Genomic DNA, 17,819 nt, shown 5'->3' with positions numbered 1-17,819 from the left:
ACTGCATACATATTGCTTTGCGGACAACACATGTCAACTCTTGAGATGTACCACAACTAAAAGGGATTCCACTCCCTCAACATACAGCTAATGTGTGACCATACGAAGCCAAGCATGCAGTTCAATGGCCAGTATTCTGGCAGCAGTCGCAATGCCTCCATTTTGCAGCAGTCCATTGTGCCATCTGCATTTGAGCCACCGCGACAAACCAAAAGGTCGCTACTGGGTGACGAGGGCTATCAGCCGGGGACATAGTTGAAGACTGCAGTGTGGAACCCACACACATGTGGGTAGCACGTGGGCACAATTGGCTTCTGCTGCCTGCACCGCTCTGGAGGAACTCTGCAGTACTCAGTAGAGTGAGTGTCAAAATTTGTGGTGATCTGTTGTATAACAAAACCTTGCCATCACGAGGGCACAACCCTTGCCACCAGCTGTAAGGCAACCAGCTGAGCAGCAGGAGGAGGAAGATGAAGGGAGAAAGCAATCTAGACAGCCCCTTTCTTCCAGGCTGTCCATGAACAATTCATCTGACTGCGATACCAGTAAATGCAAACCCAATTTGCCATTCACCAACAATCCCACAACCTTCCTTTCCCTCTGTTACTGAGCATCACAGTGCCCACTTGACCACAATGCAAAAATAAAAGTCAACACAAAATAAACATTACAAATCAAATTTATAAATGAAAGCCTGCCACATTGCATACAAATGTCAACTATTCATCTGTGTGCATTCCCTTAGCCCCTCTCTTCCATAGACTTTTGCCTGGCCTAGTGCTCCTACACTGTACTACCCCAGTGGCTGCTGGCATTCAGTTGGGGAGACTGCAGATGGGCTTGGAGGATGCCTTTGAGCAACTCTGGATGTGGAAGGCTGGTTTGAGACTGCAAGGGCATGGGCTTCAGCAGTCTGGGCTGGCTGGCTGGCTGACAGGCAACACAAAGTGCATTGTCAGAGTGCAGTGGTGGGAGAACGACTGCTGTCATCCTGAGAGAGAACAGCAGGCTCGTGCTCCATGGAATCACTGCCAGTCCTCCACGGTGGCAGCACCTCAATCATCCTAGTAATATGTGGGAGGACAGATTACATTCCCTGCAAGCCCCTTTGGATACCGGTATCAACAACCATGGTGACAGTAGTTTGAGTTTGCATGGCAGAAGTTTGAGTTTCACTGCAGTACCCAGATGCTGCATGGCTTCTGCTTGTGTTGTAATAGCAGCTGAGACATCGGCCATCATATACTGCACCACGGTTGGGTCCACTAGTGTGCTAATGGAGTTGGCCACCACTTCAAAGCTGAAAAGGATGGAAGCTCCAAGCTCTGCACAAAGCCCTGTGAAAAGTTGGTGCCAGACTCCGCCACGCTCCTTGACATTGCATGCTGGCTTTCTGCCAGGCCCGCCGATGCACCAGTCATTTCATTGTATATATCCATTAGCCGCCTTCTGTAGCCTGCCCCATCGGAGTGCTCACCTGAGGCCTCTGCAGCAGAACTTGTTTGTGACCTCACCCTCTGGGGAGCTGGCAACAGCACTACCCTTGCCTCTGCCCTGGCTGCAGGCCTCTCGTGCCTGGTATCTCACCACGTGCAAATGCCACTTCTGAGCTGTCCTCTAAAGCATGCACTGTGTCAATATCTGAGCTGGTGGCTATGATTGTGAGATCAAGTGATGGTGTTTCTTCATCATCACTCTCTTCCTGTGCTTCCATCTCTTTGTTTTCCACCACTGCCTAACCAGGTGGCAGTTCTTGGGTATCTGAAAGGAGAAAGGCACAAGGGTAAGGTTATGGTGCGGGGAGGCAGGTCGATGGGAAAATAAGAGGTGTGTGCTTACACCATCTGCAGCTTCTAAATCAGAAGACATTGTGGGATGAGTGGAAAGTGAGATGTGAGAAGGAGGATTAGGTATTAGGATACAGTCATTGTCTATTTTTTCAGATCTGCCGCCGGCCACGGCCTCAGCAATAACCACTCCAATGATGGTAAGCACTCGCTCTTCCATTGGGGTTAGATCATGCAGCTGGGTCTGTCACCCACCTGCTGCTTCGGTTGTGCACCACCTTGTCCTGCAAAAGAGAGGGAAGTGTGTCAGTAAGTGTCATGCAATCTGTTTGCATGATATGACTTTCATGGTTGAATAGCTGGCAGTGTGTGCAAACTTTTAATGTGGGTGTGAGGCTTGCAGCAGTGCTGTGTATATGAGGATGAGGTGAAGCTATGAATGTTAAGTATGAGTCCTGATTGACAGAGATTATTGGTAGGTGAATGTTGGGTGTGATGCATTGAGCAGTGTCTGAGGCTCGTGGTGTAGCTGGTGGGATATGGCATTTGGCCTTGATCACATATGAGGTCATTGAACCTTTTGCAGCACTACATCCAGGATATTGGGGCATGACTTCTGGCATCGACCGCCTTGGCTGTCTGGTCCCATTGCCCTCTGAGAGTCTGTCTGGAGGGCTTCCTGGCCCCTTGTGATTAGAGCACATTTCTCCTCCTCTGCATCTCCTCAACCAAGGTTTGCAGTGCAGCGTCGGAAAATGCTCTCACATGTTGTGCCGTTATTATGTCTTTCCTAGGTCATATTGAGTTGCAGAATAACTCCCAGCTCCTGCCACATTGCACCTCCCCTTTAAGAGGTTAGCTTTAAGTAGTGCAGGCTAGCTTTAACTGGTACTAGCCTGTCGCAATTTTAGCCCCCTGCTGAGGCATGTAGCCACTCAACAGCAGGGTTAGCTCTAACTGCACACTGCAATCATGTTAATTAGCAGGCAGCACAAAATTGGCATGCTCCCTGCATTGGAAGCAACAGGCATGGGTTACCCCTGCATTGTGATCCTATTTCCCTCCTGGTGCTTGATAAGGTATCTACCAAAACTCGTTTAATGCTTTGTCTTTCAACACACCATTAACATATTGTTTGCCTTTGCTCCGTGACCTTTTGGTCAGCTATGTGGCCTGGTCCAATCTGCACCTTCTCCTTTGTTATCTCTTGCCCAACCCCCACCTCACTTGTTTATAATCTGTGACTTTTCTAATATTTGTCAGTTCCGAAGAAGGGTCACTGACCCGAAACGTTAACTCTGCTTCTCTTTCCACAGATGCTGCCAGACCTGCTGAGTGAATCCAGCATTTCTTGTTTATGTTTGTGATCCTAGTGCCTGTTTTCAGAGGTTATTGAATTTAGCCCCCAGAATGTCTGAAAAATTATACTATTCAATATTATCATGTGTTAAATGCTGAACACCTCAATTCGAATAGCAGACAAAAGAATTAGATGCAAAGCACATTAAGAATTCATGAGATAATATGCAGTGCCATTTCTAAGCTGCAGTGGCACCGCGGCTCTGACTTTGAACAATTCACTTCATGCCCTTTTTTCTTCTGTGCAACTCGAATCTTGAAGTGTTAATTATTGGAGACAATTCCAATCTGTCATGTGCAGCATGCCAAATGTTGTCATTTATTGTGTTTAGGAAATTATTTTTCTTGGTAGTATGTTGCCTCAGTATTCTTCGTTCAATAAGTAATTTAACCCCGTGGTTCTCAAATTGTTTACTATAACCAGCCAAGGATTCTCATAGCCTCTAATACCGGGCTTCTTTTTAAGGTTTTCACCTTCTGCATTGGAAAATAGTGCTGAAGGCTGGTGGAGTCCAGGAATGAGTCTCCCCACTAAAGATTGGAAGATTTTTCACCTTTTTTATTGATTGTAGAAGTAACCAACTATTGAAATATGGGGCTTGATTTTCAATTCAGGATCGGGAATCCGCACCCGGATAGTTTTCAGGTCCTGATCCCATGCTGCATCTGTGTCCCTCGCGCAACGCTATCTTTAAATGCAAATGCCCTAATTGGGGTGGATGTGAGCTCAGTGCCCAATTAGTGACGGCGGGCATTACCAGGAGGCCGGAGCAGCCTGTGAGAGGCAAAGTCAGATGGCAGCCATGGCAGGCCTGCCACTGCCTTGCAGCGGAGAGCAGGCAGCACCACCAGTAACCGTGCAGGGAGGTGGCCATACTGCCAAATGAAAGATAAAGCACATGATCTGGTGCAAGATCCCTCAGGTCCCAAGATTTTTCACCTTCTTAAAAAACTTAACTGCTGCCGCATTGAATCCAACAGCTTTGCACTAATGTGCCCCAGACTGTTTGAGTTCGCCAACTTCCCCATTGAAAATGGCATTCTTGCCCTTCCCAGCACATTAACCAGCTCCTCAAGGAGCTTAACAGACTATTAATTTATCAGGTTCCTGTCTCCCTTCACCCCTCACCACCCCCCCCACCCCCACCCCCCCCCCCGCACCCTCACTTTGAAAATTGTAGCGCATCCCAGAGACGTCGGGATCTAGAGATGCCTTCTGGGAACGCAATCTTCAATCCGCGCCTGCACCCGTCCTCACCCCCAAAGCACTTTGAAAACCTGGCCAGGGTATTTCAACAAAAACAGTCCCAACTTGCATTTATATAGCGCCTATAAAGTAGGAAATGTTTGAAGGTTGTTCACAAATAGGTGTGTGAAAAATGTGAGCTTTTACAAGTATAGGAAAAGGAGAGTAGCTACAGTAAACGTTGGTTCCTTTTTAAAGAAAGCCAGCATGGATTTCTTACTGGAAAATTGTGTTTAACTAACTTGCTGGAGTTTTTTGAGGAGGTAACAGAGAGGGTTGATGAGGGCAATGCTATTGATGTGGTGTACGTGGACTTTCAAAAGGCATTTGATACTGCCACACAACAGACTTGTGAGCAAAATTATAGCTCGTGGAATAAAAGGGACGGTAGCAACATGGATATGGAACTGACAGTGTGACAGGAAGCAAAGAATAGTGTTTAATGGATGTTTTTCTGGCTGGAGGAAGATTTATAGAGGAGTGCCCCAGGGGTCTGTGTTTGGACCCTTCTTTTCCTGATATATTAATGACCTAGATCTTGGTGTTCAGGGCATAATTTCAAAGTTTACAGATGATACGAAACTTGGAAGCATTGTGAACTGTGAGGAGGATAGTATAGAAGGAGGCCATTCGGCCATCATGTCTGCACCGGCTCTCTGAAAGAGCAATTCATTTACTACCATTCCCCCGCATTTCTTTTCGTAACCTTGCACATCCTTCTCATATAACAGTCTAATTCCCTTTTGAATTCTTTTTGAACCTGCCTCCACCACAGTCTCAGGCAGTGCATTCCAGATTTTACCCTTGGCTGGTGGGTGTCCCAGACCCCAGAAAAGCCGCCTGCTAAAAGGAGGCGGCTTTCTGACAGCCTGTGGGGGGCCCTCCTGATCAGGCACCCTGTGCCCGACAGAGGGTTGTCCCCGATGCCCCAACCACCCCCAACGCCCAACACGCCCCCCTGTCCCCCCAGTCGACCACCCTTGCCTCGCCGGGGCCCGACCGATTGCCCCCGGCAAGGCCCCAAGAGCTTACCGGTTCTCCGGGGCTCCCCAACATCTTCTGTCTTCAGCTGGATTGCAGTCCCAGCAGTGGCCACTGCTCCCAGAGAGCTGCCGGCACGCTGATTGGCCGGCAGCTCCATTAGGATCCACAGGCCAGGCGGAGACGGGATCGCCACCAGCTTTTTGGTCAGTGGACGGCTCCCGTCCGCCAAGGGTAAAATTCTGGCCGTCATATTCTTGGATTTCCAAAAGACATTTGTTAAGGTGCCATACAAAAGGCTGAGACACAAGATAAGGGCTCATGGAGTTGGAGTAATACGTTACCATGGATAGAGGATTGGTTAATAGACAGAAAGCAGACAGTAGGGATAAATGGGGCATTTTCAAGTTGGCAGGTTGTAACTAGTGGAGCGCCGCAATGATCAATGCTGTGGCCTCAGCAACTTATAATCTATATTAATGACTTTGATGAAGAGACCAAAAGTAATGAATCTTCAGCAAACTTAGATACAAAGCAAGGTGGGAATGTAAGCTGTGAGGAGGGCGCAGAGAAGCTGCAAAGAGATATAGACAGGTTAAATGGGTGGGCAACAAGGTGGCAGATGGAGTATAATGTGGGTAAGTGTGAGGTTATTCATTTTGATAGTAAGAATAGAAAAGCAGAATTTTTTTATAAGGTATGAAACTTAAATCTTGAGGTTCATAATGATTTGGCACAAGGAATACAGAAAGTTAGCATGCAGGTACAGCAAGCAATTTGGAAGGCAAATGGCATGTTGGCCTTTATTGCAAGGGGATTGGAGTACAAGAATAAGGAAGTCTTGCTACAATTGTACAGGGTTTTGGTGAGACCATACCTGGGGTACTGTGTGCAGTCTTGGTCTCCATATCTAAGGAAGGATATACATGCCTTGGAGCCGGTACAGCAAAGATTCACTAGATTGGTTCCTGGGATGAGAGGTTGTCCTGTGATGAGAGGCTAAGTAAATTGGGCCGATACTCTCTGAATGAGAGGTGATCTCATTGAAACATAGGAGATTCTAAAGGGTCTTGATATTACTCTGGATTGTATGAACCCGCCACCGATCTCGGCGGCGAGCTCAAAAAATGGCAGCCCACCCTGGCGGCCTGTATGCCAAAGAGCCACTGCGATCCTAAGCGTGGCAGCTCATTTAAATAGCCAAAGCAACCCGCCCCCCACCACCCCCAATCAAGAGGAGGGGGTGGGCTGTCCGTCACTGGCAATGGCGTCAACTGCCTTTGCGCAGGCGCTGGCGTGATTTTTAAAGGGCAGCCAGCCATGCCGGTAGATTTAAATATTTAAAGAAATATATACCAAAATTAAATAAATACATTTCTTTTTCCCCTTTTCCACCCTCCCTATAACAATTACGATAACTATCTGCCCTTTTCTCCCCAAAACACTTACTTTTCACATCTGACCTTTCCCCCTCCCAAACTGCATAAAGTTTAAGGCTCAACTCTTCCCACCATCCCTTACACCCATTATGTGTATTTGACCCTGTCCCCTCCCACCCACCCTCGGCCTCCCCACTGATAAACTTACTTCCTCCCCCCTCCCCACCAGCGTGGCGCCTCGTTTCCCCAGAGGGGAATTTGAAGGCGCAGGAGTGACGGCCACCACACCGAAGATCGCAGCGGACCCTCAAGATCTCAGGTAAGTATATTTAGATTAATTAATTTTGTTGATTTGAATATTTAAAGTGTGGTTCCGTCGCCCAGCGGCGGGAGGGCCCCCACGAAGCCTCGCCGTTGCCGGGAGGATCGGGCTGGGCCCTGCCGTCGTTGAGGTCCATGGCAGGCCTCATCCAGATCCATCTTCAGGCCCTACCCACCACGGACCACCACGTCAAGGACTTCTTAAAATCAGCCCATCGATAGATACTGAGAGGTTGTTTCCCCTGGCTGCGGAATCTAGAACATGGGGGCGCAGTCTCAGGATAAGGGATCGATCATTTAGGACTGAGATGAGGAAAAATTTGTTCACTCTGAGGATTGGAATTGTCTACCCCAAAGGGTTGTCGGTGCTCCATCTTTGAGTAGTTTCAAGATTGCAATCAATAACTTTTTGATCTCTCATGGAATCGAGGGATATAGGGAGTGGGCAAGAAAGTTGAGTTGAGGTAGAAGATCAGCCGTGATCATGTTGACAGAGTAGGCTTGAGGGGCCAAATGGTCTAATCCTGCTCCTATTTCTTATGTTCTTATGTGCTTATGGGCCCCGTCAGTGGTGGGGTAAAGGAAGATTGTACATGAGGCCAAAGTCAGAGAAATAGATTGTTTGGTTGTGATGTAGGACTGGAGGAGCTTACGGAGATAGGGAGGGTTGAAGCTGTTGGAACGATTTAAAGACAAGAACATTGGGCAGGATTTTTAGCCCTTGATAGGGGCATGCACAGATGCGGGTGGGCGCAAAAATTCGCTCCACCGGCTGGCGTGCCCGTTTGCCATTTTCCCAGAGGCGGGATCGGGGGTGGGGGCAGCAGATCTACCCGCCCACAAGTGGTGGGTAGCCAATTGAGCTAGTCAAAGGCCACTTGAGGCATATTGTCAAAGGCCAATGGGAATTTTCCAGTCGGCTTCCAGGCCCCCGGAGGTGTCGGGGTCAAGGCCAGCTGCCTGATGGCAGCCTCCCAGCAGCAGACCAGGGACAGGGGTGGGCAGCACTCCAGGGAGGCTTTGAGGCCCTCCCCGCCTGCCTGGCTTTAGCTGCAGCTGTAGGCTGCCTTGTGCAAGGGTTCCCCTTTCACAGTGATGGGCCGGTTGCTGGGTCTATTTTTCATCTAAAAGTTTGAATGTTGGAGAATGGGCTCCTCCATCTTGAGGCACCCACTCTTTCTCTTACCTGAAAAGGCAGCCTGCTACTTCTTCCGAGCTGGAGGACTTCCTAGTGGCCCTCCATCTTCAAGAGCGTGGTAGCGTCCTTAATTGGATGGTGAGCCCACCCTCTAGCTATTATTTGTTCCCCACACAGTGCTTGGTTGTGACCTGCATTTGACCACAACATCGGGGTCCCAACTCAAAGGGCAAAATCCTGCTCACGGATTTTAAATTTCAAATGCTGGGCGAGAGGTGTCAATTAAATCAACAACAACTTAGTTATATAGCACCTTTAACATAGAAAAACAGCCCATGGTGCTTCATAGGAGCGTTATCAGTCAAAATTGACACCAAGCCAAAGAAGGTGACATTAGGACTGGGGCTGTGTGAGTGGGATTTGGTGCAGGATAGAGTAACATGGGTCTGATTTTAACCCATTAAAAACACATACATTTGCATGGAATTAAATTGGGGCTCATTGAATCTACAGCACAGAAACAAACCATTCAGCCTAACTGGTCTTTATTAGCTTTTTGCTTCTCATGGGACTCCCTCCATCACACTTAATCTAACCCTATCAGCATAATCATACGAACATACATACAAACTTACGAATTAGGAGCAGGAGGAGGCTGCTCGACCCCTCGAGCCTGCTCCGCCATTCAATAAGTTCATGACTGAACTGATTATTCCACATTCCCACCTACCCCCGATAACCTTCCACCCCCTTGCTTATCAAGAATCTATCTACCTCTGCCTTAAAAATATTCAAAGACTCTGCTTCCACTGCCTTTTGAAGAAGAGAATTCCAAAGACTCACGACCCACTGAGAGAAAATATTTCTGCTCATCTCTGTCTTAAATGGGTGACCCCTTATTTCTAAACAGTGACCCCTAGTTCTAGATTCTCCCACAAGGGGAAACATCCTTTCCACATCCACCCTGTCAGGACCCCCTTAGGATCTTGTATGTTTCAATCAAGTTGCCTCTTACTCTTCTAAATTCCAGTGGATACAAGCCTAGCCTGTCCAATCTTTCCTCGTAAGACAGGCCGCCCATTCCAAGTATTCGTCTGGTAAAATTTCCCTGTACGGCCTCCAACGCATTTATATCCTTCTATTCCTTTCTCCCTCACGTACTTATCTAACTTTCCTTTAAATGTATCTGTGCTATTCGTCTCAACTGCTCCTTTTGATAGCATGTTCCACATTCTTATCACTCTTTGGATGAAGAAGTTTCTTCGGAGTTCCTTATATGATTTAATTGGTGGCTACATTTATTTATGATCTCTCATTTTGAATCCCAAAACATTAGGGGTAACTTTAATCCCCCAAAACAGGGTACGTTGAGGTCGGGTGAAATGTAAAAATTTTGAAAATCTCAAACTTGATCCCATCCTGTCCACTTCCGCGTATAATGGGGGCAGGGCAGTCAGCAACTAGCAAAACTGTTCCCAGGAGACATTTACATGTTATAATGAAGGTATGTGCCTCAAATTTAACCTGTCTTCCTGGTTTAACCTTGAACAGCCTTATTTCCCAGGCCTCTGGAAACCTGGAAGGTAAAGGAGGCAAGGACTGCTTCGTGGAAAAGTTAAGTGCCTTTACAGCACTGCTTGTGGGCCAAGAGAAGCAGGAGTGCTTCCTCTCAACCGCCCCAAACTTATCTTCTACCTGGCAATTGGAGCCCCTGCCCCTGGAAACAGGAATCAGACACCTTCCAGGTCCTGCTGTCTGCAGATACAGCATGAACCCTGGTTGTCACATCATGCCAGGCATGTCTCAATGCTGTATCCTGAGACAGTGTTATGCACTGCCAAAGAGCACACCCTCCTTACACACACCTCTTGGAGAAGACCCCCCCCCCCCACCCCCATTTCTATCGGCCATCACTAGAGGATTTAGGTGCTGCACTGTTCCATTAGTTGTCCACACACTCCGGGCTGAATTTTATGAGACCCATGAGATGGGTTTGGAGGCAGGGGGAGGGCCATAGAATTGCAGTGGGGTGGGGGGGGGGCGGAGTGCCCATCGCCTCCTCGTCACAATGCAATTCTGTCAGGGGCGGGTAGGTCATTGCTGGACTTACCGCCCAGAAGCCAATCAAGGCCGTTAAGTGGCCTATTAATTGCTACAGAAGGGACTCTTCCTGCTGCTGCTGGGATTTAACCTGCAGTGGGGAGGGCCTCCATCATGCAGGGAAGCCGCCCAGTAAAATGAGGCGCCCTCCCTGCAGGCTTGAGGGGGGGCCCTCTTCTGTAGGCAATCTGTGGCCCATGGAGGGCACCTGTCGGGAAAAGGTCTAACCCCATAAACCCCTCACCCCCTGCACTAAATGTTTCCTGTCCCCCACCCCTTGCCAGGGCCTGCCAGTTTGGCCTACGTGACCCCGCGACAGCTACCTTGGATCTGGGTTCCAGTGCTGAGCCTGGGTCCAAAGCCACTTGCATTACCAGCAGTGGCCACCGCTCCCAATGGTGCTGCCTAAACTGCTGAACTGCCAGCTCCATGATTGACAGACAGTTTTTGGAGGCAGGGTCCTCGTCTTTAAAGGGACTGGGATCCAGGCATGGTAGAATCGCTCTGGGGTGGGTGGGGGTGCTCTGGCTGGCCGAGGCAGGATTCCTCCTGCCATTTCAGCCTGGTGCTGGGGAGCCCTGCCATGTGAATTAATAATGGATAATAAGGAGATGGCAGATGAATGGAACAGATATTTTGCATCGGTCTTCACTATTGAGGATACAAGTAACATCCCAGTATTAGCTGTAAGTCATGAAATGGAAGGGATGGAGGAACTCAAGAATATTAAAAATCACCAGGGAAGTGGTACTGAACAAACTGTTGGAGCTGTGGGCTGACAAGTCCCCGGGTCTTGATGGATTTCATCCTAGGGTGTTAAAAGAAGTGGCTAGTGAGATCGTTGATGTGTTAGTTTTAATTTTCCAAAATTCTCTAGATTCTGGGAAGGTTCGTTTAGATTGGAAAACAGCGAATGTAATTCCTTTATTCAAAAAGGGAGGGAGACAGAAAGCAGGAAACTACAGGCCAGCTTAACATCTGTCTTCGGGAAAATGTTAGAAGCTATTATTAAAGACATTATAGCAGGGCATTTAGCAAAATTCAAGGTAATGAGGCAGAGTCAACATGGTTTTGTGAAAGGGAAATCATCTTTAATCCAATTTATTGGAGCTCTTTGAGGGAAATAGATGTGCTGTGGATAAAGAGGAACCAGTGGATGTACTGTACTTAGATTTCCAGAAGGCATTTGATAAGGTGCCACATCAAAGGTTATTGCAGAAATTAAAAGCTCATGGTGTAGGGGGTAACATATTGGCATGGATAGAAGTTTGGTTCGCTAACAGGAAACAGAGAGTAGGCATAAATGAGTAATTTTCTGGTTGGCAAGATGGCCACAGGGATCTGTGCTGGGGCCTCAACTTTTTACAATTTATATAAATGACTTAGATGAAGGAACCGAAGGTATCGATGGTAAATTTGCTGATGACACAAAGATAGGTAGGAAAGTAAGTTGTGAAGAGGACATAAGGAGGCTATAAAGGGATATAGATAGGTTAAGTGAGTGGGCAAAGACCTGGCAAATGGAGTATAATGTGGGCAAGTGTGAAATTGTCAACTCTGGCAGCAAGAATAAAAAAGAAGCATATGATCTAAATGGTGAGAGAGTGCAGAGCTCTGAGATACAGAGGGATCTGGCTGTCCTAGTGCATGAATCGCAAAAGGTTAGTATGCAGGTACAGCACGTAACTAGGAAAGCTAATAGAATGTTATCATTTATCATGAGGGGAATTGAATACAAAAATAGGGAGGTTATGCTTCAGCTATACAGGGCATTAGTGAGACCACATCTGGAGTGCTGTGTACAGTACTGGTCTACTTATTTAAGGAAGGATGTAAATGCCTTGGAGGCAGTACAGAGAAGGTTTACTAGACTAATACCTGGAATGGGTGGCCTTGGACAGGCTAGGCTTGTATCTGCTGGAATTTAGAAGAGAAATAGGCAACTTGATTGAAACATATAAGATCTTGAGTGGTCTTGATACGGTAGATATGGAAAGGATGTTTCCCCTTTTGGGAGAATCTCGAATAAGGGGTCACCCATTTAAGACAGAGATGAGCAGAAATTTTTTCTCTCAGAGGGTCGTGAATCTTTGGAATTCTCTTCCTCAAAAGGCAGTGGAAGCAGAGTCTTTTTAAGGCAGGGAGATAGATTCTTGATAAGCAAGGGGATGAAAGGTTATCAGGGGTAGGTGAAAATGTGGAATAATCAGTTCAGCCATGAACTTATTGAATGGCGGAACAGGCTTGAGGGGTCGAGTGGCCTACTCCTGCTTCTAATTCGTATGTTCGTATGGGCACAAAATTCAGCCCTCCATTTCCTGCCTCCACATTTGTTTTGCCTTCCACTGGTTGTTACTGTGCACCTTTGTCTCACACTCCATTTAAGGAACTGGAAACAATTTTAACCCTTATAGCAACTTTGGAAAGGCTAGTGATGCTTATTTTCCCCACATGTGGCCACCAACGTCTAAGCGTCTGCAACCCTTTAAATCTGGCATCTAACCTTTAAGGACTAATGACAGCTGTATTTAAGAACAGAAGAAATAGAAAGAGGAGGAGTCTATTTGAATGCACTGAGATTGCTAGCATCTGCTTAGGTCAATGGTTTTGGTTAGAAGTACAGCCACCATAGACTTTTCTGGCTATGAGGTCCTAGTAGAGTAAGATACTTTTGTGCCACTGGTAATCTGGTGGGGCAGAAGCAGATAGATTCCATGTAGAGTTTGCAATTCACACTGCCAAATTAGCACCCAAATGATGAAGATAAAAATCTAACCCATATCACCCAGAAGGAAACAATCTCCAAGATTTTTCAATCCACAGTTATTTAGATTAAAAGTATTTCCTCCATGATGCTGTTCCCCATTGATCAGATAACAACTGTAAGCATGATTTTAAAAGCACTTGAAAGATATTCAAAGTAAAATATTACAGAAGAAATAAAGAATTCCTTTGCTTTAGTTTGCTCTCGTATCCTGGGAATTTCCAAAATGTATTTCAGTGAAAAACCAGATGAGCAATAACCAGTGTTGCCTTTATGTCTATCTTTGGCACCAGTGATGTATTAGTATTTTTGCTGCTCCGCTTTGTGCATACAGTTTTCCAGAGCCTGTGTTCAATTCGTTTGTAAATTTAGTGCTCACAGATAAAATAGCATGTGGATTCACAACTGTTCTTTTTTTTTCCTTTATTAGAACTACCACAAAAAGGGGATGAATTTCATTGGACTGAATTTCAAAACAGAGAAACTAGAATGTTCTCACTCTCCACCGGCAAATACAGATTCTGCCCAAGAATCACCCAGACCAGGTACTGATCATTATTAGAACAGTACACGTTTTCATATCAACTGGCAAAAGCATTATCATTGAATTTTCTTTCTTTTTCATTCATTATTTATAGGATTTGTACCTCTTGCTAGTGACAGTAAACTGACAGCTGTAAAGGGCCCAATTCCTTGTCAGTATTCTGTAAACAGCAAGTCCCCTTCCAAACTTCCAGAGGCCTTCACTTCCCCAGCCACCCATTTCAAACCTATAATACTCACACAGCACAAAGAGAAAACAAGGTAATGCATTAATGATATAAGAAAGCAAATCCCCTGAGAACATTAGAATTTGTGTTCAGGTCTGCTGTTGGGAACAGATACAATATTTAAAATCAACAAAAATATAATTTTGGACATTATATATATGAAAAAGTAGTTTTTGAATTATCCATTGGTTACATGGCTCTGAAAAACCTTTTTAAAAAGTAGCGATATTTAGATAATCAGGCTAGTGTAAGTACAGTAAAAGTGTGTCTTCTGAATAAAGATGAGTTTATTCAGTCAGTGGGAGGATTCTTTGTGAACTAACTTCACTCCTCCAGTTGAATAAAATGTACAGTTATTAATTTGTGCAGCATGCATGTCAACAGTGTGCTTATTTGGAAATTACTTTTTTCATTATATTCTACATCACTTATTTCTTCATCCTTTGTTGGACAGAATGGTACCATTTATCATGGTTGTTCTCTTGGTTTTTGTAGCATCTAGTTAAAATTTTTGTTTGCTAAATGTACTGTTATAATTTTGTGAAATATTTTAATTTTTGAAGTGGTGTTAAGTGGAAAATGGTAAAATATATATGATTATGGTATTATTTCTGGACACTCCAAAATTATTTTGAGTTTCACAGGTGCATAATTTAATCAACAGACTTCGACAACCATGAGGTATGTGATATTGTTTCCTACAGAAAGAAGCTCTCCTGAATGTCTCCTAAAATCTCTGGCATTTGGGGAGGGGAAATAATTATAACATTCTTTTACACTATTAATCTCCCACTTAGTGGCAGTTTAATTTTTCACATCCCCTTCTGGTATCATTCATGTCAGCATCAATTGAGAAACTAAACATATGGGATAGAAAAAAACGTCTAAGCTAACTAAGTGCTGTGAAATTAGCAATCTACTTGAAGTTATTGTCACCATTTTTGTTGGACATAAGAATTAGGATTTTTTAAAATGTTATTTTTCTAAATTAAATTGCTTTTCTTATTCCAACAGTGCCAAAGTGTCAAGTAAAAACCCAACAGCCAAACAACTTGTTAAAGCTATGAAAGAGAAGAACCAGGGAGCAGTGCCTATTGAAGATATTAAAAATGATGTTGTTGTGGAAGCATCTGCTGTGGACTTTGAGAGTTTTGAGAGCAGCACACGCACATCAGCATCTTTGATATCTTCACCAGACCAAACTAAAAGCAGTTCAATTTCATCTGCCAACCGTACTCCCACAGTTGAAAGCAAAACAAATCTATCACAAACCATTTCTTTGCAGCACCAGAAAGTAATTTGTAATTCTGGTCCTTCGGCTGTTTCTACATTTCCAATAAACGATGTTCGTCTTCATCAGAACTCCAAAACAGGGATACTAACTTCATCACCTGCTCAGTTAACTGTGCCAGAACGAGCATCAGTTCTGCCGTGTACTTCTGGTTATGATTTGAATAGATGCTTCCCAGAATCTACAGTACTTTCAGACAGGGACTCTGGCAGAAACAGTGGGAACTCTTTAAAATGTATAGGATTGCAATTGCAGAACACTTCCAGTTCTACACTTGATAGCTATAAGGATCAAAAACCCAAGATGCACACTGTATCAAAGCCTTCTAACGACAGTTTGAATGAATTTGTAGATTTTGACAGTGTTGCCTCAGAGATACCGTTGTCTGACAGATGTATTTTTGGGCAGGGGTCATTGGCTACTGGAAATGAAACAAAAACATTCATGGCTGCTCCGAATATTACTGCTGAAATTTCAGAAAATGTCCACTTACCTTCTGCCTGCATCTCATCATGTTGCCTTGACAATCGTGAGACAATAAATTTATCAAGCTCAGAACCAGTCAGTCTTTTGCAGAAAGCAGTTCATCTCATAAAAGAAGAGTTTGCATTTGATGGTTACTTAGAGAATGGCGAAGAAGCCCATGCCATGGGTAGATAATCTTTATTTTATTATAGAAATTATTTTCTTAATAATTATATGAAGGAGCAAAATCTTAATTTTCTTTTACAAGAGTTTCAGTTTATTTTGGAATATTTGCTTTATTTTTGTTAAACATCCCAACATGATAACTAAAGCATTGATTATTACTGCCCCGATTTTAAGTCAGCCCAGTCGGCACATATGAGGCACGTACGTAGCTAAAATGGCATATGGAGGGTTTACACTGAATTCCCACCCACTGCCATTTTAACTCGTGATATTTTTGGCACAGGAGTGCTACTCGCCCCAGGCAGATGGGGGTCTACTTAATATGCTGAAGCCTGATCATGTCATTGGCACTGAAATGTGATTTACAAGTAAAAGTTCTGAGATGTCTGTATTGCGCCAAACCAGACCACTAAAACCTGTGAGCAGACAGCAGAATGGCCACGATGAGTATTTAAAAGAAAATAGAGCTGAATTTTATCAGCGCGCCATGCTCCAGGGGCTGATTTAAATGGATGGGGCAGAGCGACCCCCCCCCCCGCCCCCCAATGACTTAGAGGGGGTGACCGCGGCATCCGCGGCAACGGCATCTGGGGCCACTGCACAGGCGCCATTTTTAAAAGGCTTCTAGCCCTTAGCAAAAATTTACATTTTTAAAGGGATATTAGATTTCATTTGCTTTTAATAAATAATTAGAAGATGGAGGCCCTTTCCCAACTGCCCCGACCCCACCCCCCCCCCCCGCAATGGTCTTTTAATTGCTTTATATTTAGAAAACTTATGTTATTCCTGAACATACCCCCCCCCCCCAAACCTTCTCACATTTGCCTTTCAGTACCTTCCCACCATCCCCACAGCCAATAAAAAATGATTTCCCCACTCGCCCTCTGCCCTGATAATTTTATTCCTCCCCCCTCCGCTTCGGAGTTCCGAAGGCACGCAGGTCGCAGCCGGCTGGCTGTAAAATCGGCGTGGGACGACCGCCACCAGCAGGTAGGTTAATTTGAATTTTATTAATGCTCATTTAAATATTTTAATGAAGGCCTTGCCACGGCCCCTAATATCTGGCGGGCCTTCTCAGCATCGAGGGTCGTGGTGGGTTGCTCTCATTTATATTTTACAGGCCTCCCCGCCACGACCCACAGCGTTGAGGGGCTGGTAAAATTCAGCCCATAAAGTGAGATTCCTTGTGGGCTAGGAAGAGGAGGAGTGCTCCTTCCGGCCCTTCAAAGAATTTTTGGCCCTCTCTAGCCACGGCCTCCTTCCTCCCTCCCACCAGTAGCAGCTCCTTAGAGACTCCTCCTCTCAGCACTAATCTTATGCCGTGAACTGTTCCCTTGAGTCTGCGGTGACAGCAGCCTCCCTCCTGATTTCCTGCTGCCATCTGCCAGCTCTTGGTCCTTCCGTCTTTCATGAGGAGACAGTGCTGACTTGTTTACTTGAATGAAGCCTTGGAATTAAAATGGCTCAGGCCTTACACGTGGCAGTCTAGTTGGTGTGAAATTATTGTGTGCGAATGACAGTGCTGTCCTGATGGCTTTCTTTCATTAGAAATAATCCTACATCGAAGTGAAAAATCTTAATCAGAAATTAATTTGTAAAATTTCCTCACTCTAAATATATGGATAATTATCATTAAAACTAATTGCTGTATTTGTGATAGGTGCACACAAGAATCAATAGTTCTGTTTGCGACAGGATATGATTCATTCTTAATTTCAATGATTTTTCTGTATACTTAATGGGGTTTCCCAAAGCATGATTTGCCAGTCTATAAAAGTGAGATATGGCACGTGGTTAAAGTTTTTAAATATTGTTTTACAAATGCTGCTGAACTAATTTTTTAACTGCTAAAAGTCTGCAACACCATAAATGTTGTGCTTCAGACAGTTAAGTGCATTATCTACTCTGCATGTGCTATCCATTCAGTGGTTGGCTCTGGTCTTGTTATTGATTCCTGCTTTTGAAAGCATTGTCCTAGACTGTATCATGTTCACCATCTGGGCAATATTTTGCTGGGACACATTGCCCTATG

The 17,819-nt window shown here is 45.1% G+C and overlaps 1 protein-coding gene across 1 annotated transcript in view; it reads left to right on the top strand.

Moving 5' to 3' along the window:
• LOC137380927 (kinase non-catalytic C-lobe domain-containing protein 1) overlaps positions 1–17,819 on the top strand; it is a 246,918-nt gene that overhangs the window by 134,185 nt on the left and 94,914 nt on the right. Inside the window, exons 12-14 of the mRNA XM_068053335.1 lie at positions 13,506–13,620; positions 13,714–13,879; positions 14,860–15,788. Of these exons, the coding sequence (XP_067909436.1) occupies positions 13,506–13,620; positions 13,714–13,879; positions 14,860–15,788 (1,210 nt within the window). The remainder of the gene's footprint in view (positions 1–13,505; positions 13,621–13,713; positions 13,880–14,859; positions 15,789–17,819) is intronic.

Source organism: Heterodontus francisci, chromosome 20 (assembly GCF_036365525.1).
Source record: "Heterodontus francisci isolate sHetFra1 chromosome 20, sHetFra1.hap1, whole genome shotgun sequence".
NCBI classification, from domain to species: Eukaryota; Metazoa; Chordata; class Chondrichthyes; order Heterodontiformes; family Heterodontidae; genus Heterodontus; species Heterodontus francisci.
The sequence above is the reverse complement of the archived record's forward strand: the minus strand, read 5'-3'. Positions and strand labels throughout refer to the sequence as shown.